This window comes from Prinia subflava, chromosome 12 (genome assembly GCF_021018805.1).
Source record: "Prinia subflava isolate CZ2003 ecotype Zambia chromosome 12, Cam_Psub_1.2, whole genome shotgun sequence".
In the NCBI taxonomy this organism is placed as follows: domain Eukaryota; kingdom Metazoa; phylum Chordata; class Aves; order Passeriformes; family Cisticolidae; genus Prinia; species Prinia subflava.
The window spans coordinates 19,171,590-19,196,424 of record NC_086258.1 but is presented as its reverse complement, the minus strand read 5'-3'; the positions used below and the strand labels follow the sequence as shown (position 1 = coordinate 19,196,424).

The window sequence follows — 24,835 nt, the reverse complement described above, 5'->3', positions numbered from 1 at the left end:
GTGGTTATGTGCCAGCAGGCTGTGGAGCAAGTGCTATTTCTTACCTACCTTTTCGCCCTTCTAATTTATTGAGAGTTTGTCTTTTATATCAGGGCATCAAAAAATACAGAGCCTCAGCAGAGGGGTGCACAGGGAGGTGCTAAAGGCTTGTTCCTTCCCAAGCTCCTCCTAGTGATGACAGCCAATTTAGATGCTTGTGATGATTTTCTCAGGGATCTCTTGTCTTGTGTATTTTGATCAGTGCTTGATGCAGTTAATACCAGCTTGACATTTGAAATATCAGTTGGAATGAATGTTCCCTTGAAATGAAAACCAACAATTCCTTCTCTCCTTAGCTCTGCTGCAGGCTGGCTCCTGACTCACAGATCCTCACCCTGCTGTAGTGTTCATTCAGGTTTAAGAGGTGATTGTTACGACTCAGAAAGTTCTAGGTTTTATTTGAAAGAAATAAATTAGGCAGTTTGAAGCACTAAAGTGAATTGATGACAAAAAAAGAGCCAGATCACTGAAATGCTCAATACTGGCCTGATTCTTATCTCTTGTTAGAAGTCAGAGACATTTAACTGAATGAAGTTGTCAAAACAGTGGTAGAGAGGAAACTTGCACTGAATTTGTGGTCAAACAAGAAAAATTTTATACCATCTCTAACTATCTGTTGGTCAAAATGGCAAATCCATTTCAGCAGAGCATATACTGCCTTCCCAAGACTGATGGCACTGTTAAGTGCAGCTAAGAAATTAAGATGGGATGGCTTTTTATCCTTGTATGCCTAGAATTTGTTTTGATTAATATGCAGTCGTAGCCATATGAAAAGGGAATTAGTTTTTTGGAGCTATTCTGGATGAACTTGGAACCAGAACTTGGGGGTTGGAACTGGATCTCTAAGGTCTTTTCCAAATCAGGCCATTCTATGATTCTACGAATATCTGCAAAAAAAAAGAATTAAAGTCAGTATTATTTGTTATCCTTTGTCTTCAACATGTCACCACAGCTCAAAAAGAAGCTGTCAGTCCACACCCAGTGTGCTCAGAGGAGATTTTTGTTTCTCCTCCAAAGTTTTCAATAGACTGTGAGTTTTCATTGATGGCACTTGACTGTTACTGTCATAGCAGAAATACAAACAGCAGATGCCTGAGGACAACTGTGCAGCTTTACAGCAACAACAAAAAATTGTTTGCACATTTAAAATATCATGAGAGTGCCACCAGATTTATCAGTGCATTGATTGGTCAGAGTGGGAAGTGGGAAGCTGTGGCATAGCCTGGGGTTTGCCTGCTTTCCCCTTGGAGGAGAGCTGGTGTCAAAGTGCAGTGGAGCTTCTCTGGACACCAGAGCGTGCAGGACTTTTACTCAGAGGTGTGCCTGCTTTGTGGAGTGTTTAAAGAGTCCACTGGGCCACAGCAGGCACAGATGAAGTCTGATTTGAGTGCTGAGCAGAAAAGAAAATCGATTGAATGGCTGACATTGATTCTTCAAAATCAACCACTAAGGGCTGGCTTTTATCTTTGTGCTGGCACACGTGTTATGGATGCAGGTTCATGCTTGTTAGATAATCACAGTGTTTTGTTTCAAACTCACAGCAGAAAATGTCTGTTCACAAACGAAAGCCTTTCCAAAGAGGCTGCTGCAAATCTGTTTGGTGTTTAACCTGAGAAGAAGCAGATACTATTTAATTTCCAATGTAAATTGGGGTGGGTGAGAGCACTACAGAGCTGTCATGTCGTGTGGAGCTTTGGTTGTCTGGTTTGGGTCCTGTGTAAATACAGCCCTTCAAAGAGCTCATGTTCTGCCTTCAAACTGTTGTGAGTGTGGGGCTGCAGCTGATCTGTGAGCTGGCTGTTAAATCATGAGGGTCTTGGCGTGGCCAGGGGAGGGAAGGCTGCTGTGCTGTGCTTCCAAAGCACTTCTTGTAAGAAAAGATGTTGAGACTTAGCTGGCTCAAAATGCTCGTAGCAATCTGCAGCTGAAAGCCTGAGCTGTGGAATGGCTTGTATGGAAATAGTATTTTTCTGAATTGGCCATTATGAATTCTTGCATGTGGGATGTTTTGTTTTAGGGAACTAGCAGAGTGAGTAACACAAGTTTTCAAACAGCCCAGCCCTGTTCCCAGCCTTCCCTGGTGTTTCTACAATTGTAAGCCCTGGGTAGGCTTTGTTAGTGCTTGAATTGGTGGTGAGAGAAGTACAGTGTGGAAAAAAAACCTTTGCTGGAAACAGGAACTTTAATTTTTACAGCACAGGACATCAGGGTGTTAATTTTTAAATTTTTTTTACCAAACCTGGTGTGTGTTAACCCCACTTGGGCTCTACATTTCTGAGGCTACAAACACTGACACTGGCATAAAGAGGCACAATCTATCCCATCCATAAGATATGGGATAGTATAAGTTAATATATGAGTTTATATAAGAGAGAAAATTTACCTGGCTATAACCTGAATGAATGACTGTAATAGATAAGTCTGGGGATGGATGTTTTTGTGAAGTAATTAGTAGTAAAATATTTAACTGCTCCTATTTAAGCATATGTTGATTTATTGTGCTGACAACTGGAGCAGGCACAGACCCTCAGCAGTGTGCAGCTGTGGGGATGCAGTGAGCTCCAGTGTTTTCCCTGCAACAGGCTCAACCCACGTTACTGAAAAATAATTCTTTCCATATGATCCTGTTTTCATAGACTCAGCACTTCCACAGGTGCCGTAGGGAAGGATTAATGACAACTAAATAGTTTGTGGAGCAAAACCCAGCCCAGAGAGGGATGAGGGTTGTCTCAGTCGGGGTGATCTGTGTTTGAAAACAGGAAAATGTGCTTTGGACACAGTTTACATAAACTAATGGTGTCAGATTGCAAATATGTCATTTAAACTTGGAAAAATGGGCTGTGTGTTTAAAACATTGCATGAACTGCCTAAATATTGAGTTACTTTTGAGGTCATGTCTAATACATATTCATTGCCAAGTGATTTGGGAAAAAAGGGATAACTAACTCAAGGAAATGTAAATGTCAGTTCAAGGCTTTATGCAGAATTCTGGATCTTGGTGAATGGCTTTTAAGGAAATGCCTCTGGTGCCATTAAGTGTTTGCCTTTGACAGTGCTTGAGTTGTTTTAATTAAAAAGGTGAAAGCTCCATGTAAACAAACACTTGTATTTGAAATGGATTTTATTGCTATGACTCTGTTATATACATTTCACGGTCTGCTGACGCAACAAGTGCTTGCTTTTTAAAGACAGCATGCTGCCAAAAAATGACTCAAATCGCTTTATTTGTCGGGTTTTGAGTGACACAACTCGAGGGGTGCCAAGCAAAGGGATCCACAGCTCCCGGGAAGTCTGAGCAAGCACCTCTTCCCCAACACCCACAGACAGGAACACAGTTGTGGCTCGTGGAGCTTGTGTCTTGGCTGCTCACAAATGTGATAAATGTGTATTTTATCAAGTGAACTCTGGGTTGAAAGCCTTGATTTTTGTTCCTCACTAGGACAGAGTGTTGGTGAGCTTCTTAGCTGCAGCATGGCTCCAAACAAAGCCATTTTTGCTCTAACTGTGGAAACTGAGCAATGTTTTGCCTAAAGCTGGTGCAGATCTGTCTTCCCATGATGGGCTAGTACCACACAGTAGTGCTTTTCTGTTTTCCCTTCGTTCTTCAGTGTAGACAAGGCACAACTGTTTGTCTGACGTTTTTCTTCTAATTGAAAAACGTCCTGATGGCTTCTGATAGTTGCCAACACGTGTTATTTTTAGCCTGAACTTTTGCAGTCAGTTATCTATGAAGTATTGGTAGCACAGAATTCATTTGTCACGGCTGAAATGAATTCGCTGTGTTCTTGTCCAGCCCGTGATCTCCTTTGAGATCCAGAAATGGAGCTCCAGTGGGGATCACATTACTGTTGAATATGACTGTGTGCATTTTGGTGTGTTCTCCTCAGTTTCCTGTCATCTGGCAGTTTGTATTTCACCTTCTGCAATACGCTCTGATTTCCATTTATTTGGAAGCATCCAGCTCAACTTTACTTGCTAAGTCATTCAGATGCCTACAAAAATGGAAGAGTTGAGTGCTGCCTACCTATTTCTACAAGAAAACCTGGGGGAGCAATGGGTTATGGATGTGAGCAGTTGTCATTTTGACCACTGAGGTACACAATGAATTATATGAAGTCTTAAAACAAAAAACCTCCACAACCCAACAAACCCAAGTCCATGCATCTGTAATAAGTCTCTCCAACTCTCACTTTCTTTATTTGCCCTTAGACTGACATTGTTGTCAAGCTCTAATGGAGGAGGGGAAATCTAACAGCTTTAAAATCACACACTGCTGTCTGCTGTGTGACCTTTTTCCAGTTGATGGTTCAATTTATTTAGGTGATAAAGAAAACACTGAGGCATGTGAAGTCTATCTTCTTGACAGATCTGAGCTTACTGAAACTTTTTCCTCATCCTTTTCTCCTTCCCCACATTCACAGTCAGCCTTTTGTTTTTATAAAGTGATCCATATATTTTTCTTGGAGATTTAAATGCTTTCTAATCTTTTCAAGGTTTACAGAACTGCACCTGGCTGCTGAGGGTGTGGAAAGGCAGATGGACTGATGGTTGTGAAGATGTCCTGAGAGAGATGTTTGCCTTTTGTGCCAAGGTGTAGGCAAAAAAGCTTGGTGTGTGAAGTGTGAGGGCTTGGTCAGGTCTGTGATGTTTTCTAAATAATGTTAAATGTGGTAAAAGGGGAAATATCCAATATTGGTGAGCCACGGTAGTTGACAGACCTCATCTAGTGGGTGAGCATCCCTCCCATGGCAAGAGGTTGGAAACAGATGATCTTCAAGGTCTCCTTCAACTCAAACCATACCTTGACACAGATTTCTGGTAGAGCTTGATGAGAATTTTTCCCAAAGTTATGATTAAAATGTTGAAGATTGCTGCTAAAAATGTTTGGTTTTGTTTCATGTTCAACAGCGATTCATGTGAGGCTCTGTTTCAATATTAAATTACATCTTCCAGTCAGTAAAAATATTTATTGAAACAGACTTGTCTTAACTTCTGCTCTTCCTAGAAGGACAGTAAACATTGCAGAGTTGTAAACCAGGCTGCTGGTGGTCTGTGGCTGCTGGTTCAGGGATTTGCTCAACTTGTGCCACCCCTGGGAACAAGGAACTACAACTCCCATGAAGTCAGATTGTTTCACATCTTTTTTTCCCAAATTCCAAGAAATCTTGAGAGCTGAAGGTTCTCTTCCCTGTCATTGGAATGCCAGCATTTCCTGAGATATTGTGTGAGTGCTGGTATCAAACTCTCTGAATTATTTTGGAACAATCCTATTCTTTAATTCTCTGGTTTTATCTCACTTATTCTGAAACGTGTCCCTTGCCCCAAGAGCAAAAACTCCTGAGCAATGTCAGAGGTACATATCATGGGTTTTCTCTATCAGTAATATGTTAAATGAAAGGTGCATTAGTAGGATTTTTATTGAGTATCCTGTTGGAATAAGTAGATTCTGTCATGCACCACTGACTCATTTCAATTGGAATACCACAGTTCAGTAAAAGAAAATAATTGAGTCATGGCTTTCTTACTTAAAGTATGTCTGATATCATCTTTTGCAATAAAATTTTATGAGGGTGAAATGAATTTAGAGAGCGAGATTTAATATGGACAGCTCTTTTTCTCTTGTGTTGGGGTGGATCTCTGAGCTTAAGAAGGAAATAGCAGTTTTGAAAATATTCCCAAAAGATAAGCAATATTGAATTAGAAATATCAATATCTATATTTAGATATTTTCTCCTGGCTTTTGCAATGCTGTCTACTGAGCAGACAGCCTGTTGGATAAGCACACCCTGGTTTGCTTCAGATAATTTTATCTGTGTTAGCTCAAACCACTAATTTAAATTTTTAAGGGAAGCTGGTGGGTTTTATATATATATATATGTTGAGGGGGGTTGATTTTTTTTTTTTTTAACCTTTCCTAACCTGAATTAGGAAAACTTTCTCCTTGCTGCTGTCTGGACAGATCAGTGGCACTCAGGGCTCCCGAGGAGGAAAGCTAATGAGCAGCTGAGAGCAGTGACCCCTCAGTCAGACTGCATTTTTCAGGAAGGATGTGAACTGAGACCACCTGAGACTTTACACAGAGGTCCATGGCCTCATACAGTCCTGTCTGAAACAGCAGGACATGACTGATATAAAAATGCCAGCAAATGTCCCCAGCATTCTCATGCACTTTTGTGCCAGGGAAATGGCATTTTTGCCACTGTAATACTTAGAGACATGACACACATGACTAAAATAAATGGTAATGGCAGAAGAGCATTTTCTCCCTGATATCTGAAATCTTACCAGGAATGTAAGACTTGGTTTGAAGAAAAAAACCAGAACAAAACAGAAGAAAACCCCTCTCTGAACCAAAGACAAAACACACAACCTAAAAATTAATGTGTAGATTTCTTGTTAAATTTGCCTCTGGGGGCTCCTCTGGATGGTGACTGAGAATCTCTGTACAGCCCTGAACTAGTAATTTCTGATATTAATGTAATAACAAAGTGAAGTGCCCACACCAGGCTGGACTGTACAGAAAGCACCCAGGCCTGGGCTGCTCGGTTTGTTGTGACCCAGGAGGTTCAGGTCCTGTTCAGAAGGTTCAGGTCCTGTTTCTGAGCCTTTCTCTTGGGCCTGAGAGGAATTTTGGCAGAAAGGGGGCTGACCTGGAAGAGCAAGAAGGGCTGCAGAGGAAAGGAGCTCATCTTGGGACCTACAGAAAGACCTCAAACAGTGCGAGGGGTGTTGGAAGGAAAGCAGAGCCTGGCTTTGCATCACAGAATCCACGAGAGTTTTGAGGAGCTGGTTTTAATCTTTTCCTTGCTCCTTGTATTGTTTCTCTCCCCATCTTTCTGATCCCTCTGTTACAAAGCAGAGCCTGTCTTGGCATCAGTGTGCATCTTCCAGTGATTTCTGGGAGCTTTGGGTTAAGGCTTTTATGAGGAATTTGGAGCTCAGCTGTGCATTCCCAGCACATTTTCCTGAACTGAGCTCACTCCACTGCATGTGTGACTTGGGTCAAGTTAGACAGGAAGCTGCAGCCCTGGGAGCAGGATGGATGCAGGAATCCTCTCGTACCAAGCTGCTTGAGCACACCAGTGTGAACCAGAAAAGCTGCAGAAAAACAAGAGATCTCTGCACTAGGAGCAAGGAGGGGACCAGGACATGGCTGCAATTGTGGAGGGTAAAATTGAAACCTCCAGCTTAAAAATTCTTCTTGGATTCTTGCTTTGGTTTTTTCTTCCTTCTTTCTAGGTTTGATTTTTTTTTCTTCTTCCTCTGCTGCACTCATCTTTTTTCCTGCAGCTCCCAGAGCAGGTTCCTGCTCCATTCCTCCAGGGCAGAGGAGGAACTCGTGCAATTCTAAGCTGCAGAAGTAAACACTTGCTACCCTGCCCTGGAGACTGGAACTGCTACTGGCAATTAAAGACAGGGAGCAGCTCCCCACTAGTGTAAATAATTGCAGAATAATCACTGCCCCATCCCTCATCCCAGAGGAAGTGGAATTTCAGCAAAGTAGCATTGAAGTTTTTCTAATGCTTTGCTGCTCCTGTTGTCTCTGGGAGTTCCTAAAACTACTCCAAGAACCTCTCCTCTTGTCTTCAAGGGAAATAAACTTTCATTTCCAGCAGCGTCCATCCTGTTTGACAGCAAGTTCAGCTCAGCCTGGGGTCTTTGATCTGCATTGTTCTGGCCAGTCTTGTCCTATTTGTTTAGAATTGCATTCATCTTTGTTTACTAGGGCTCATAAATGATAACATTTCCTCCAGGAATCTGGGTGTTGCTGTTAATGTTGTATCAGAAGACAGTGCTATGTGCTTTCCACTCTTTAAAAATTACATGGGTATGAAAATACAACATATACTTACTTTTTTTTTCTTTTTTTTTACAAAAGAAATATGGAAGTAGCTCTAGTATAAAATAGGGGCAATAATTCTTCTGCCTCTCAAGTGAGGGCTGTAGAGTTTCCTGAGAGGAGTTGAGAAATGGAAGTTATCGTTGCTGGGTTTCCTCTTCCTGTGCAGACACAGCGTTTGGCTGACATGCTGTGAAATGTGCACCAATCATCAACGTGTTTGCAGCTTCAAGGGTCGTTCCAACATTCCTTTTTTCAGCTGCTCTGGAAAAAAAAAATTACAGAGACCATTGACACCAGAAGGATCTGTCATGACAGTGTTCTCTGTGTTTTGTTTAGAGCCTTTGCAAAGAGGCTCCTGAAATATTAATGGCTTTCTGCTTTGTGAGACATCACATTACGGTGGTGCAGGCTCTGTATCCCCTCTGTGTTCCCAAAACACATGTGATTTAGAGGCCTTTTATATATTTTAATACAAAGTGGCTGGTTGAGTGGTCCTTGTTCTCCCAGAGGACCAAAACTCACTTCATGGATCAAGGAAATAAAGGGCTGTAAGGCAATTTACCATTCAGGCTATTGTGGAGGAGGGTGATTTAAAACGTTGTAGTGGCTTGGAAAAAAGGAAAACCCAAAGCAATGATTGAAAGGCTTGAAATGACTGAGTTAATGTGACAACTCTCCTTCCCTCAGTGGGGTCTGTTGCAGAGGTGATTGTGCCCAGTTAATGTCTGTGGAGCTCAGTAGTACCTGTTTGCAGGACTTGCTTTGAAATTAAGAATGAGACATCATTTATTTAATAGAGACCATTAAAGAACGACTTTCTGATGAAGCAAGTTAGGTGTTAAACACTTTTCAGGTGAACCATTTACTTATGTAATTATCTCTCGTTAACATTACAATAAATGTTTCTCCAGGGAGTTTAGCCAATCATGAAATGCAATTAATTTTCAAATACTCTTCAGCAACAATTGAGGCACTAGAGACCGAAATCCCTAATCAGTGTGTACGTTTGAAAACTTCCCTGCTGAAGGGAAGGAGCTTCAGCTCAGCTGATGGTGGAGTTGTTAAACTCTCAGATTTTTAAGTGTTTCATTTGATGCTATCACAAGTGTGCAGTGCTGGGCTGGATACCCAGGTTGTGTGAGCCTGGTATCTCCCCTTAGTCTCCACAGCACTGAGGAGGTTCAGGATCTGTTCTTGAGCTTAAGCCCAGCAGTGGGTGAGGATGGAGGAGTTGAAATGCTCTTGGTTTCTGTCTGGGATTCGATTGCTGTGTGGTACTGGATGGGGCTCATAGCCAGTGTTGTTGTTTGTCTGTGTGTAAAATGGGAGTAACACAAGCCTCATATCTCTAAGGTGTACCTGGAGATGTGTAAGTGGAAACAACTGGTTGGTGATTGTATTGTCTGTGAACAGCATCGTCCTGCTTAAGGTTACTTAATTCACTTGCTAACCAAAATGTTACAGTTGCTTTTCTTCCAAGTCTTCCTATTGCGCTGATAAGATAAAATCTGTGGAATTCCACTTTCTACAACTACTTGGTCCAACAACTTAGAAAGCTTTTTGAGAATGGATGAATTTGCCAGAGCTTTCAGTTTCTAGATGAATTGCTGGTGTGGCTGAAGTAGGGATCTCTGTTTGAACAGAGCCAGATTTTTAAATGGGAAAAGGAGCAAAGTGATGTTGGTAGCCCTCACCTCCACCAAGCAGCCCTGATTCCGCAGCTGGCTCTGGTTTTTCTGCAGCTAAGCCTTGGGCCCCAGTGCAGATACTATTCCAGCCACTCTGGATTGCAGGGGACAGATGGGCTTGGGTAGAGAAGGGCTTACAGCCGGCTGCAGAGGCTTCCAGCCCTGGGTGTTCACAGATCCCAGGCAGTGGAACCTGCAAATCTCACTTATTTAAAGCTTGAAGAAGAGGAAGAGCTTTTATCCTTTCATGCTTGCAAAATCCAATGTAGGAAAGCTCTTGCCACTGATACTGTCTCTTCACAGCAAACAAATAAAACCACTTTGGTTGAATCTGTGCATTTTCCTGAAGCTTTCTCCTCAGCCTCAGGGAAAGAGTAAAGAGGAGAGGAACCTTTATTTACAGATGTTGCTTTCAGAATGAGCCTAGCACTGTGATATTACCTGTAAATACATCTTTGGGCATCAGACATCTTTCAATTTATTTAGAAACAGGAGATAAAGACTGTCTGACATGGGAATGAATTCCCACACTCCTTTTTTTTTTTTGCCTCAGAGTACATACGCAGTTTAAAATGAGTCTGAATCTACTGTTATGTCACCCTGTTGCTTCGAGCAGAATACTATTTTTTTTTTTTTTGACCTACAAATCTTGGTCCTTGCTGTTTACGCTGACCTCTAAACATAAGAGACCAGAATGCTCTGGGTTTTCTGCCTTGTTCCTGGATGTGTCTCTGAGAGCAAACCTGGTGGGATTCAGGTCTGGAGTTGTTTGGATGTTCCCTGTAAATACAGGGCAGCCCGTGGGTTTCAGCAGCGTGGATTTTGTAAGCACCTACACACAGATCACAGTCAGATCATTATGTTGATCTAAACCATTTTGTAATCCTCTACAATCTGGGTTTAGAGACTGTTATTAGTGTCACAAATAAAAGCTTGTGACTTCTTTAGTTCTCAGGATAAAAGAAGCCATGTACTTTCAGGGAATTACATATTAAAATTAAAGCAACATAAACATGGGGGAGTTTGAGGATAGTTATCCCACTTTTCAGGACTGAGCCCTAAATTCATATGATTGCAGGAGAAAAATTGGTTAATTTTTATTTCATAATTGACCATATACTGACAAAGCAGAGCTAAACCAGGAGGACAAGGCATGAAAGAGTCTTAAAATTTTTTCCTTCTCAGTAACTTGAAGCTTTAAATGTGGTTCAAATAAGTGTATTCTATTTGAGGGGTTTTTTTCTGGGTTTTTTTTTGGATTTTTGGTGGGGGTTTTTTTCTGGGTTTTTTTTGGGGGGGGTGGTGGTGGGGGAGGGTGTTGTTGGTTGTGGGTTTTCTTGGTTTTTTAATTGAACATGGAGGAAGGAAACTCCATTTTGCCCAGATAGGTCACAGATTTAGAACGGTACTTTAAAAAGGTACTTAAGACTTCTATTTTCTCACAAACTGTTTCCTAAGCTTGTGAAAAGCCTCTTCAAACCGATCCGGACAGAAAGTGATTTCAGCTCTGGTTGCATTCCTGTGTGTAATGGATCTCTTGCCATCACAAACAGCGGCAGCTCGCAGCCTCCATCCCGGGAGGGGCGGCAGGGAGGGTGTGGGAAGGACAGCGCAGCCCTCTGTGCTGGGCACGGCTCGGGGCTCTGCGGGCTGGCTCTGCCCCGTGTCCCAACGCCGGTGCCTGTCCCCGCAGGTACCTGAAGGAGTTCCGCACGGAGCAGTGCCCGCTCTTCGTGCAGCACAAGTGCACTCAGCACCGGCCCTACACCTGCTTCCACTGGCACTTTGTCAACCAGCGCCGGCGCAGGTCCATCCGCCGCCGCGACGGCACCTTCAACTACAGCCCCGACATCTACTGCACCAAGTATGACGAGACCACGGGCATCTGCCCCGAAGGAGACGAGTGAGTAGAGGCTGCTCCCTGCTTTTCAGGCATTAGGCTTTTGGGATCAGGCCAGGTGATGATTCCAGGCAGCTCTTGCGGAGATGAGGCAAGTCAGCAGTAAAGCAGCTTTGTCACGTACGTAACGTGAGACCAGATGTAAAATCTGGAGTAGCAGCCTGTGTGCTTCAGGCCTGCTGCAGAGACAGTACTGAGGGTGACTTAGATGGGAATTCAGCTCTTGGGACCCCATTGTCTCATGAGCTTCAGCCTCTTCAGCAAAGCTGACGTGGGAAAAACAGCTCAGTGAGACAAATGAGTTCAGAAACACTCTGTTCTCTTAAGTCCCTGACTCTCAGCTCTTGCTTACTAGCAGAGTATCTTAGTTTTTCACAGATTGAAGAAAGAGGAGGAACTTTGTCCTTCAATCTGCCCCCTGAGTTATCTGTCCCAGCTTTTTATTTTGTCTTTCTGAACTTTGAAGAAGCCAGTAGAGAACAGAGAGGTACCCAGCATATGGCAACATGAGGGAGAGTTTGGAGGTTTTGGGTGTTCTCCCCCCATGACTGCAGTAAGTTCAACTGGGGCAAAACTGCAAATCTTTCTGCTGTGTGTGTGGCAGAGCCCTGCAATTAAGGGGTTAACACAGCAATATATCTTTAGCCATATGACAGATATGGGATAAATAATGTGGCCAAACTGTGGTCAAACATGGAGAGTGTTTTATAGAGAGATGCTGTAGAGAGATGGAATTTCAGTTCCCCTTTGTGGTGCCAGTATAAACAAACAAAAATGCTATTTATTGGCAAAACTTTTTTTTATGATTTTTCAACTCGATTAAGTAACGTTTTTGTGACTACAACAGAACAGAATAGTCCCTCAGGCCTGAGGCTTCAGTTTCAATACTTTCTTCCCTGCTAGAGGAGATCTGGAAGGAACTGGAAATGGGATGTTTGTGGGCTTTGGCTTCTAGATCACTGGTTGATACATGGCTCAAACCCAGTGAATAAAAGCCATTGTCATCTAGGAACCTTTGCTCATTTGTATTTTTACCTTGATGCTGCAATATCTGAACTTTGCCCATTCCATCTTGTCATATTTCTGTTTTACTTCTCAATGCAGATTGTTTTTCTGCCTAAAAGGGGAAACAAAACAAGTTAAAATGGTCGTTTTGTAATTGCCCTTCCTTGTCCCACATCCTTGCTCTTTTCCAGATCCCTGGCAGCCACTTGTCTGGAATAATGAAGTGCTGCTGGATTAATAATCCCGTTTTATTTTAGGGAGGGAAAACTCTCACATCCTTTGTAGTGTCAGGTTTAGGGGTTCTCTGACGTGTTGGAAGGCACAACATAAAAGAAGGGGCAGAGTTAGCAAAGATGGTGTCAACTGCAGCATCTTCTCTCAGCAAAGTGTCTTGTGGTAGTTGAATCCCTCACCTGTGTGACTAAACCTTGTCTGCTCCTCCCTTCCTTCCTTCCTCAGGTGTCCCTTCTTGCACAGAACTACTGGAGACACGGAGAGGAGGTATCACTTGCGCTACTACAAAACTGGAATCTGCATCCATGAGACAGACTCCAAGGGAAACTGCACCAAGAACGGCGTCCACTGCGCCTTTGCTCACGGGCCCCATGACCTGCGCTCCCCCGTGTACGACATCAGGTCAGTAGAGCTTGGGCTTCCTGGGAAAAGGGTCATTTCTGAACCCAAATGCAAAAGGACATGATGGAAAAGGTAATTTCTGTACCCAAGTGAAAAGTGAGATGATGGAAGGACGGTAGTGCTTCAGCCTGAAGTGAGATATCCCTTCCTAATAAGGCAAATGTAAAAAACCTCCAGGGAGGATTCTTGAAATGGGGGAAGGGATCACACTGTGGAATCTGATGGAGGGGGTCAAAACAGTGCATCTGAAATTCCCAGGGAATGAAGACTTATTTTTATTGCAGTTGCTGTTCAGATAAAGATATTCTGACAAAACGTGCATGGCTGAAATGCACCCACTTAGCAAATGCTCCAGTATGACAGTTTTTATACACATTTATGTGACTCTTCCTCTGCTCAGTCTGTTTGTTCATTTACCTCTGTCCCTGAAGAGAGCTTCAGGCGATGGAAGCTTTACAGAATGGTCAGACAACATCTGAAGGAGGCATCGAGGGTCAGTCTGCGGTGGCTGCCAGCCATGCCATGATAGAGAAAATACTCAGTGAGGAGCCAAGGTGGCAGGGTGAGTGTCACTGAGGCTTTGTGGGGCTGGGAAAGGTTGGTCTGGGCAGTGCCAGCTCCTGTCCAAAACTCTGCTGTAGTAAATATGGATTGTGGTCATCTCTCTTGACTCATTGGGGTTTTTTTTGCAGATACAACGTATGTGTTGGGAAATTACAAGACAGAGCAGTGTAAGAAACCCCCCCGGCTCTGTCGCCAGGGTTATGCCTGTCCCTACTACCACAATAGCAAAGACAGAAGACGAAGCCCAAGAAAACATAAATACAGGTACTGGGTCCTGGGTGTTGTACTTCCCAGCTGAGTGGTGCAGTACATTGGAAATCTGTGGTGCAGGGGGCAGGATTTTGACCACTAGATAGTTGTTTTTAGTGTGTCTCCAAGCCATGTACTGAGAGGTGTGATGGTGTGTTATTTCTTCCTAGCAGAAAGATAACAAACTAAACAAGAAGTTATCCTGTGTATGGTAACTAGTACTCTAATAAATGAATTGTTAAATCATGTTATAACTCTGATTTTATAGCAAAGAAAACCTGAGTCTGGCTTTCCCTTGCCACATTAACTTCTGCTTTGGAAAGCAGTGCAGGGAAGAGAAAACAAAAGAAAGTTTTAATCCCCATCTAGAAACAAACACACAACAATGTGTTCATGGTAAAGGATTCAGAATCATCAGGCTGCTTGTTGTGTATGCCTGCTGATGGGGATCATCAGGAGGGGCTGGAGCTGGACATGCATTCTTAACCAGCTGCTAAAGGCTCTGCTTTAGAGGCACCAGGGTGTTCTGTCACCCTGCTGTCACTGGATTTTTCAGTGTGCTGTGTCTCCCTGAACGCATTTCATCCAAATTATAGGCCCTCATTTCCTCCAACACAACAGAGCTTTTGTTGTGGTCTCAGTGGGGCTTTTCCTTAGTTCCTTTTTGAAAAACGTAGGAGCAGACCAGAAAGCCAGGAGAGAAAATACCAGGGATGTTCTCACTTCTCTTTCCCACCCCCAGCACTTACAGAAATTTTTGAATTGGCACTGAAATGCCATTTTTTATAAAAATAAAACAGGCAGCAATCAAAGGAATGTTAATCTCAAAGCTTTAAGGAGAAATAGAACCACTAGGGCAGTCTGCAGGCAGCAGCTATGTGGTTTTTGCCTCTCCCTGGGCCCTTTGGGAAGGGGAAGAGGTGAAAGCTTCTCTGCTGCTTTCCACTCACTGCTGTTTTCCCCACCCCAGCTGATGTGGCTGTGCTGGTGCTGCTATCTGCTTCCCTCTGCTGTTGTTTGAGGGAATGGTTAAGAGCATAAAGAGCAGGGGAAGTAGGTCACGGCAAAAATTCAGATCTGGGAAAAGGAACTGCTCCTGGCTGGGGGAAAGAGAACGGACTTGCCTTTTCCCCAGTGACCTGACTCAGCCTCTTTTCCACATGGCCATACTATAAACCTGGAAACATACTGCTGTAAGGGTATTATGTGTTTTAGGATTAGCCAATTAACTTCTTAGCTTTCTATGAAGGTGCAGTTCCAAAACAGAAACCAGACCCAGCATCTCTGACACTAATCACATCAGCTGCTAATATTGTTATGCTGGTTCAAGTTGTATTTCGTTTCAAATGGAGAATTAAGCCATGTTTTTTTCATTAGGAAATTGGAAGAAGGGGGAGAAGATGCAATAGCAGCTGGGTGGGGGCTGGGGAAGCAGCAGCCAAGCAGATTGTACAGCTGAGGGTGGGCAGCCAAACCTGCCCCCGACTGAGGAATTGTAACATCACAGTTTGGAATGGGTTGGAAAGGACTTTAAAGCTCATCTTGTTCCATCCCTGCCATGGGCAGGGACACCTTCCATGATCCCAGCCTGCTCCAAGCCCCATCCAGCCTGGCTTTGAACAGTTCCAGGGATCCAGGGGCAGCCACAGCTGCTCTGAGCAACTTGTGCCAGGGCCTCACCACCCTCACAGGGAAGAATTTCTCCCTTGTATTTAATCTAAACTTACTCTCTTTCCATTTAAAGCCATGCCCCCTTGTCTTGACACTCCAGGCCCTTGTCCAAAGTCCCTTTCCAGCTCTTCTGGAGCCCATTCAGGCACTGGAAGGGCTCTGAAGTCTCCCTGGAGTCTCCTCCAGGCTGAACACTCCCAGTGCTCCCAGCCTGGCTCCAGAGCAGAGGGGCCCTCAGAGCACCTTTTTGGCTCTCTAGCTCCAGCAGGTCCACATCCTTCTGATGTTGGGGGACCCAGAGCTGGATGCAGTGGATCCTCCAGGGGTGGGTCAGAGGGGGGAATCTCCTCCCTCCACCTGCCCAAAGAAATCAAAGCCCAGAGCACGTCTGTGAGTCTGATGCCTTCTCCTGCTCCCTGATTTCCACAGATCTTCGCCGTGTCCCAGTGTGAAACACGGGGACGAGTGGGGAGATCCCAGTAAGTGTGAAAATGGAGACTCCTGCCAGTACTGCCACACCCGCACAGAGCAGCAGTTCCATCCTGAGGTACAGTAACCTCCTCACTCTGCCCTGCTGGAAAAGCACAAGCATTCCAGTCTTGCAAAGTAAATTACTGTGCCGGGTGGGAGAGCATGTGGGCTGCTTGTAGTGTGGTCCTGGGATACAGAGAAGCTGCATGTTGGGAGTAAGCTACAATTCAGCTGCTTGACACAGTAGACTGTATGGGAGGAGGTAAGAAAAGTGGGGAAAACTCAAGTATAGGAGCAGTCTCAGGTATGGGAGGCCTTTGGAAAGCACAAAGTGGGTCTGCATGTGAGCAAACAGCATCTGTTTCCTTGACTAAGAGTTTGTGGTTCATGTTGATAGCACTAAACACCACCAAGCTCTTAGCTGTGAGCATGCCCAAAGCATTCCAATATCCTTACAGAAAGTGTAATTAAGACCTTTTCGTAGTGTGCTTCATGTTACAGTGTTGAAAAGCTTTGTGGGGCCCGTATCTGCACAGTAACCATTGTCACCGCCTGTCAAACTGGGGGGAAAGGGAATAATCCATTTGCTACAGTCCTTGTCAATGGTTTGTTATTTTCCTTGCAAACACATGGCTGCAACTTTCTGTGCTGTCATCTGTCAGCTGTTTCCTACCTTTTGCCATTTGTAATGTCCATGGAGCTTCCAGTGAGTCTGAGGGACTTCATGGCAGAGGGTGACCTTTGGGTGAGCTGGTGTGTGGTGGGTTGGTCTCTGGGTGAGCTCTAGCTGTCATGGGCATATTTTGGTGTTCCCAGAACTATAGTGGGTGTTCCTTTCTTTGAAGCAAAGCACTGAAATGGTCACCCTGAGCTCTGCTGGCCTTTGCACCTCTTCTCTGTGTCCTTACCTTGCTGTCAAATACCTTCATAGTTCTTCTGTTACCTGGTGGTCGCTGTTATTTTCTGTTCATTTCTGTTTGGTGTTTTTGTGTTTTTTTCCTAACCTTAGATCTACAAATCCACCAAATGCAATGATATGCAGCAGTCTGGCAGCTGTCCCCGAGGACCCTTCTGTGCCTTTGCACACGTAGAACGTACGTGCCCTACTTCTCTCACCTTTCCTGGATGTTTGAGCTGTGGGAAGCTTCTTACCAAGAGAGTCTGAGTGTAGAGCTGCAAAACCAGAGCTTCTGTGAAGGGTTAAACTTTGATTTCTATAAAACTGTGCTGCTGTGGGAGGTGTTGGCAGAGCTGGAGGCAGCAGGTGGCCTGTGGGACTCAGCCTTTAGCTCTCCCTGCACTGTCCCTTGAAGGATCTCCCTCTGTTCCCTCTCACCTGCTCAGGTCTCTGGTGTCAGGTCAGGAGGGTGGAAGTGGAGAAAGCTGCTTCTTTTCTGTACATGGATGACCTGTACCTGGCTAAATTGCCAAGGGTTCTATCTTAAAAAGCTGAAGATAAAGTTACTGACTCTAGATAATTTATTAATCCATAAAAAAGAATGCTATTTTACTCTTTATGAAGTTTCACTTAGAGTTTAAGTCTTTAAGTCAGGTTGGAGAACAAAAATATGCAGCTGGGTTTTTTTACTGCTTTATCTCAAATCCTCTTTTCTCAATAGCTCCCTGACTTACAGGGCATTATTTCAATCCTCACTTTAATCAACTATAAACTAGTGATGCAGTTTTGGTTGTGGAAGTTCTACATGCATGTGGTCCTAAAATTCATAAATAATGGTTCGTTCCTGTGCTAGGGCTCTTCCTCAGTTGCTGCTCTGCAGTCTCACTGCTGAATTTGCAACAATTAGAGCAGGTTACTCACTAGATTTGTTCTGATACCGACTCCCTACATGGCCTTGAGAAAATCTCTTTGTCATTTGATTATCCTTTGTAAATGAGGGAATTAGTAATTGCTGCCTTTGACAAGGAATGGGGAGAGTAAATTCCCTACAGGTTGTGCAGTTCCTTTTATAGGAAGCCTTGTTGACAAGCAGTAATTATAGCTGGAGCTGTGGGCTGAAATGGCCCAAAACACAGCAGTGCAACTACACAGCAAGCTTTAGGAAATGAAATCTTGATAAAGGAACAGTGTTTAGCAAACTTCCTTGGGTATAACATGATATTTTTGTTTAGGGATGCCTTATTCCTAATAAGATTATTACACTTGCTATTATATTATTTATAATAACATTTTGTGGCACTTAGGTCATTTCAACTTGGTTATTTCTTGTGCTGTCTTAAGGATTTGTATCTTTTAGTCCTTCCTACAAGGTCAACAAGGAGAGGCCTAATGCAATTAAAGTAACAGGAGTCCATATATTATATCTGCTCTTAACCTGAGTTTTACTGATTAATAGCAAGAAAACAGCATTTTGAGGATATTGAAATATAGATTTAGCATCAGTTCTATGGTTTTTGTTAGGATGCTGAGTGTTAGATGTAGTTCCTACAAACTTACAGACTCTATCTTCCAAACCAGCACCACTTTTTTTTGTAATGATTTGTACTGAGCACAGATGGAAACTTTAACTCCCTCAGATAATTATAATGCACCCATCAACTTTGTGCCAAGCAAAGAGGGAAATTCTGCTTAGTTCAAGAGAGCTGAATGAATAACACAGTTCATCCAGGGAAGATAATTTTGGATAAGCATTAATGAGCAGCACAGTGTGTATGTGATGACAGTAAAAACGTGAGGAATATTAGATAAGCAAATGAGCCAAATAAGATTTCTCCTTACTTCTATTTATAAGTAGGTGCTTGAGGAGTATTTTTTCTCTCAGGAACATCTGAGTATTCTTGTTCCTAAGTGTCTGGTGCCCAGTGGCAGTTGCCCAGCTCTGAGTGGTGTCCCCTGTGCTTTGTCTCCTGCAGAGCCTGCGCTCAGTGAAGATTTACAGCAATCCTCGGCCGTGTCCAGCCCCACGCAGACAGCACCAGTGATGTACATGCCCTCAGCAGCTGGGGACTCTGTTCCAGTCAGCCCTTCCAGTCCACACGCCCCAGACCTTAGCAATGTATGTAGCCCTGTCAAGAAGCCTTGTCCATATTGTGCAGATTTGTGTTTCTCTGAGTCACTGTTCTTCCTCCCAAGAAAAGTATCAAAAGCCCAGAGGATATGAGATTTTTCTTTTATGTGTCAGCTCCATGCTTTTTAGAGGGATCTGGTGTTTTGGAACATACATTCAGTGGCTTTAGTATTGTCCTCTCACCTATAAAAATTCTAGGCCTTCCTTTCTGTGCAGAGTTTGTTGATGTACTTTCAGGAAAGTGGAATACATCCGCACATGAAGTCCAACTCCTTCCTGTCTGGAGGTACAGATTAGGCTTAGCTTCCAAGACCTATAATTAAAGGCTGTGAGCCAACAGCCTCTAAAGTACATAACTACAATTGAGTTTGTTTACATATGTAATCTCAGAGTGCATATTGTGTGGTGCATTATAGGATATCCTTAGTTCCCTCCCTCTTGTACTTCTGGAGGTAGCTAAACTCTGGGATATGTTTCAGTATTGCCCTAGATTGTTGGTAGTTAGTTGTCCATACAAGAAAGGAGATGTCTAAGTGCTGAACAGATATTCAGAGTCAGATTAGAAACCCATGGAATGCTAGACTACATTTTTACTTAGCTTTAGCTTTTTCTTTCTTTCTTTCTTTCTTTCTTTTGTTGAGTCTTTACTGTTTGTACTGCACTTGATAAGGTGTGTAACCTTTTCAAATGGTTGGCTGGGATTTTGAGAAGGTACAATGACATGAATTTAACTCATTTGAAGCTGGTCTGACTGAGGTGAACACATCTAGGACCTCTGCTTTATTTTATTCCCTCTGTTTGAAAAGAGAAGCTGTGTTTAAGCCAACCTAGCAGTTCATTGTTGTCCTAACCTGAATTGCAGGTAGAATTCTAAACAGATCCTGAAAAGTCTGGACATAATATTGTCTCTTTATAAATAACACTGGAAAGCAATAAAACCCCAAACCCCTCCATCTTACGAAGGTATCGTTTAAATTCTCTGAAAACTGCAGGGCAGTTGAAGATATCTCCTACTTTTAGGCTGTTTAGGTCTTGTCTGTCTCAAGCTCTTATTCTTTTAAACAGACTTTCCTAATCCTTGGGTATGTGCCAAATGGCAACACATGTCTGTCTATGACTTCATCACAGGGCATCTGCATGTAGCTTGCAAACAAATATGGCTTTGCTGGTGATCATTTTACATGATGAATTAATCAGAGAAAAAGGTCCCTGTAGCAGCCAGCCTCACGTGGCCTGTTCTGTTTTGTATTTATACTGTAGGTGTGGAATAAATCAGGAACTCTGCCAACTAGCCCCACCTCCACCACAGTGAGTAGTTATCTTTGCGACTGTAGGGAAGCGTGGACAGCAGAATGTCTGTATAAAAATAAAAGAAAAACATTGTAGGCTGCTCCTTTTTTTTTTTTTTTCTTCCCTAATGCCAGCCCAGACTGTGCCACATTTGAATCTGTGATGTCTGAAGCACAGTCGTGCTTGCCAGTGGAGGCAAATAATTTCTTGTCCCAGAGAAATGGGATATTTGCGTTCATCCAGGTGGACACATTCTCTAAATCTCCAATTCCTTTGCTGCTGTCTGTGGCTTCATCTACAGTGCAAAACTAGCTTTGTTGCATGTGATTGTGATCCCTGGTATTAGTCCAAAGAGTAGAAGTGTTGGAAATCATTGTGGTTTTTTAATGCAGCTGTTGATATCTGATTGTGTCTGCATTAAAACTTTGAGATTTCCAACTGGAAAGCAAAAACCACAATATTACACATAACTCATATGTGCCTGATTGTTGTGACTGCCACAGCACCTTTCCAGGTTCCACACCACTACCCAGAGTCAGACAGGACCCACTGTAGTCTAAGGAAAGAGAAAAGTGTTATGGTCATGTTGGGAACTTGATCAGGGAACCTCTGAGGCCTCAGAAAGAATAAATGTCACTAGAGCTGTAGGTTACATTTTACAAGACTGCACTCCAAAGCAACAACAGTAAATTGTGGGACTGTGTACATTCAGTGGAGCTTTTTCCTGTTTTTTAATGAGTGTTTGCTGGAAGTCTGTATGGTGGTGTTGGCTGTCAGTGTGATCGATCTACAAACGTGATTGAGCACTCCCATGGGTGCCTCTCTTTGAGCAGTTCCTGCTGTCTGGCTGTACTTTCCTGACACTTGTTCCCTCTGTTAGATTCTTTGTAGGAACAGCAGTCTTGGAAGCCCATCTAATATATGTGGGTCTCCTCCCGGTGCCATTGGGAAGCCCCACAGCTTGGAGACCATTGGTTTTCCTCCAGACTCAGTCCCAGCAGCCGGCAGCTACAAGAAAGCACCGGGGTTTGAGCGAGAAGATCAGGTGGGGGCCGAGTATTTGAAGAGTTTCAAATGCCAGGTTAGTGGGAATGTTGGCTGGAAGAGCTGGGGGGATGAGAAGGAATGAGAGATTGCCCAGTCTGCCTCGAATGGGGTTTTGTTTCTGATGGAACAAAAGTGGGAAAGCAGTATTCTCATACGAGCAGTTTCTGGATCTCAGCTCTTGCTTTCAGTCTCCCTTCCAGCCTCTTTCATCTCACATCTGGTCTTGTCTCCCTTGCTGCCATCACACACCCAGTTTGTAGAAGTCGAGCTGCTGCTTGTTTTCCTAACTCATCTCAACTTCTGTCTTGTGTTGATCCTGGGTAGCTTCCCACATCACTTCTTGCTCTTTCTTTTTCCATTTCTCGGTCCTTGCCAAGAGTTGCTGTGTCTTTTGCTGTATTGTCTTGTGGAAACTCATCCTTTCTTCTGTCTTCCCACTCCAAACTCTTACCTTGATCTCCGTGACTTGGTTTGTCCTCTGTTCACCTTTCCTCTGGTGTACTAAAGATGTCATGTTAGTTGTCTCTTGCTTCTGTGGCTGTATCATTCTGATCCTTGACTCTCTTTCCTCATTCTTCTTTGAAGAACCCTCTGAATAAGAACCCTCTGAATATTACCCAACCCACATCTCTTAATGACATTCCCTCTTTTCCCTTTTGGATATCCCAGTCTTGCCTTGCTGCTTCCTCTGTCTTCTTCCTTTTGTCTTGCCTTATTCATGGTGCTCCCTAGGCCTGGAACAAGTCTCTTCTAGCTCTTCTGCCACACATGAGATTTTCCAGTCAACTTCTTGCTGTGGATTTCCTTTCTTGATATTACAATTAATAGTTTCTCTGCAGTACCCCTTCCAACCTGAGCCCAAACTAGAGGTTGAGTTTTTATTTCAGTTTTTGTTTCTTACTGGGTTTGTAATTTTATCTTGATTTAAGAGGAGGAGAATAGCTACTTGTATGAGGAGGTGCCTGCAAAAGTATCTCCTACAAGTTCTTTTGGACAAGAGTATAAAAAAGGATAAGAACACCAGGTCTGTGTTGCCTGAGAACAGAGAGGACAAGAAGTGCTGCTTTCAGCCTGACCATGTTTTATCTTTGGTCTGTGACATTAAAGAAGTCAGTCTTAATGAGCCTGTCCTGCTGTGAGAAAACTGTGGAAATATCCTGTCCAGACAAGGTCCTGCATAAAGTAGTTGAATTTAGAAGCAGACTCCGTGGGTTTTATTTCTTTTTATGGCTTTGGGAAAATATGGCCAAGCTTTGCAGTGGGGCCAGTCTTGAGCACTGTTTAGTCTAATTAAAATGATGCAGTGACAAATCCAGATTAAGCTATATGCATGTGTGCTCTCCTATCAATGCTCCCTTTGTCTGGCTTAAGGGGGATGTGCCTTAGGAAAGTGCAAATTGATGCAACACGTCTTTGGGGGTAAAGAGCAGAGCATGCTGTGATCCTGGCACTTCTTGCAGGCACAGCAGCTTGTAACAGTTGTTTAGAAACAAAAGGAAAAACATGTCCTCGTTCTCTGTGGCCTCTGCTGCAAAGGAGGAGTGAACCCAGAGCTGAAGGACTGAGAGAACCCCTGTCTGCTGCCAGCAGAGGCAGGGTGCCAAGGAGGCCCTGCTTTGGAGAAAATGGGCAGCAAGCCTGAGCCAAGGAGAAAGGGGAAGGAGCATGAATAGGACTTCTCAAAGGAGGGCCAGATGATGAGCATTTGTATCTGAAGTCAGATCTGTGCTACAAAGATACTGTATTCACGTAGCTGCTTAATTATGTGGCTTTAATTAAGCAAAACCTGTGTTAAATAGGAATAAATAGCTATTAAGGTATAGGCAGAAGTAATCACAGTTACCTTATGCCAGGCTTTTACAGACAAAATTAGGTGTCTCATAAGTGTCCTGATTTAATTTTACTTTAATCTATAATTACTTACCTTTTAAATTCTGCTGTAATTCCCTTTGGCTGCAGTGGGCACCAGAGATTCTCAAATACCTTGTAAATTAGTCCAATAATGAAGCATTTAACTTTGTCAGCTCCTGTATGAAAACATCAGAGCAGACCCTGGCTCAGTTCTGCAATGGGCTTGTCATTTTTCCCTGTAGAATTGGTACAAATAGTTTCTAACTTACTAGAATGAAAAATGCACCTTCTGTCTTAATAGATTCCACATAGTTTATGGTAAGGCTGAGCCAGCAGTTAAAGCTAAAAATACTTTTCCCAAGTCCCAAAAGATTTAGCAAGCTGGAAAAATGCTGGCTGCACTGGAAGGACTTGAATGCCATGACCAGGAGGTGTTCCCAAGTCTTGACACACAGCACAGTAGGTTTGTTCCATGCTGGTCAGAAAACATTTAGTTTCACTCATAATTTATGTCCCTTGTTCTCTTCCCTGACTGCAGCAGAGAGAGCTGGAGAATTTCAGCCTGTCCTTTGAATGTCTGTCTCAATGTGTGCCCTTTCTAATGTTATTCAGAGCTAAAGGAGGCTGGCTTAGTGGTAACATTTTGTTTGCTCTATTTTTCCCTTGTGTTGTGTGAATTCCAGGCAGTGGGAATTGGGGCTAACTTGGGAATATGCTCACTTTTCTCCTCCTTAAAGGAAAAAAAAAGCACTTCCAGTAAGACCTAAGAGCAGCAGAGCCAGCTCCCCACGTTGGCAGGAAGCCTCTCAGTGGGGGCACGGCCGCGTGTGTGCCCTCCCCTCACTGCTGACGTCTGAGACAGCACATTGTGTGTTCAGAGGGGTGTCAGACAGGGCAGGGCTGTGCTGGATCATGCAGCAGAGCCTTATCACACACACACAGAGGCCCTCAGAGCACAGCTCTCACACACAAAGAGAGCGAGCCCGTTCAGGGAGGTGTGAGACAACACTCCCCACTGCAGAAGGATCTCGGTGTCCATCTCCCGACTGCCTGTCTGCCAGGCTTTGACCTCTCCATCTGCCCATGGGCATAGAGCTGAGCAGAGAAAATGATGTAATGAAATAAAACCAAGGGAGGAATTCTTCCACTGCTCTTTTGCCTGTCTGGTTACATCACTCCTCTCCAGCATTCATTTATTTTTGTCATGAGACTGTTCAGGCCAAGAAGTCAGGGATATCACTTCAGCTCAGGGTGGTGCCTCATGTGCTGCTGTTTCACATCATGCCTCAGTTTCCTGCAGAGATGGTGCCTGCCTGGATTTGGGATAAAAATCGAGCTTGCTTTATGGCTGGAATATGTCTGTGTTTCACACTGTGGGGGTTGGAGAGTGAGTAAACCAGCAGGGCTGACTCCCAGCACTTTTTTTGCTGCCTCTCTGTGCCCAGAGGGTGGGATTGATCTCCCTGTGCTGTGTCACAGCACAGAGGAAGGGAGCAGACAGACTGTCACACACTGACACGCTCCTGAGGCCATCTCCCAACTGAACTCCAGCAGA

General features: G+C 43.7%; 1 protein-coding gene across 5 annotated transcripts in view; it reads left to right on the top strand.

Annotated features, from left to right (window-relative positions):
* Positions 1-24,835, top strand: part of UNK (unk zinc finger) — a 46,626-nt gene that overhangs the window by 6,764 nt on the left and 15,027 nt on the right. For 3 of the 5 annotated variants that reach the window (XM_063408871.1, XM_063408870.1, XM_063408867.1), the window contains exons 2-10: positions 11,264-11,473; positions 12,935-13,111; positions 13,543-13,673; positions 13,804-13,939; positions 16,025-16,142; positions 17,076-17,160; positions 18,938-19,080; positions 20,353-20,400; positions 21,263-21,463. In XM_063408871.1, the coding sequence (XP_063264941.1) occupies positions 11,264-11,473; positions 12,935-13,111; positions 13,543-13,673; positions 13,804-13,939; positions 16,025-16,142; positions 17,076-17,160; positions 18,938-19,080; positions 20,353-20,400; positions 21,263-21,463 (1,249 nt within the window). The remainder of the gene's footprint in view (positions 1-11,263; positions 11,474-12,934; positions 13,112-13,542; positions 13,674-13,803; positions 13,940-16,024; positions 16,143-17,075; positions 17,161-18,937; positions 19,081-20,352; positions 20,401-21,262; positions 21,464-24,835) is intronic. The other 2 variants (XM_063408868.1, XM_063408869.1) reach the window with 2 other exon arrangements.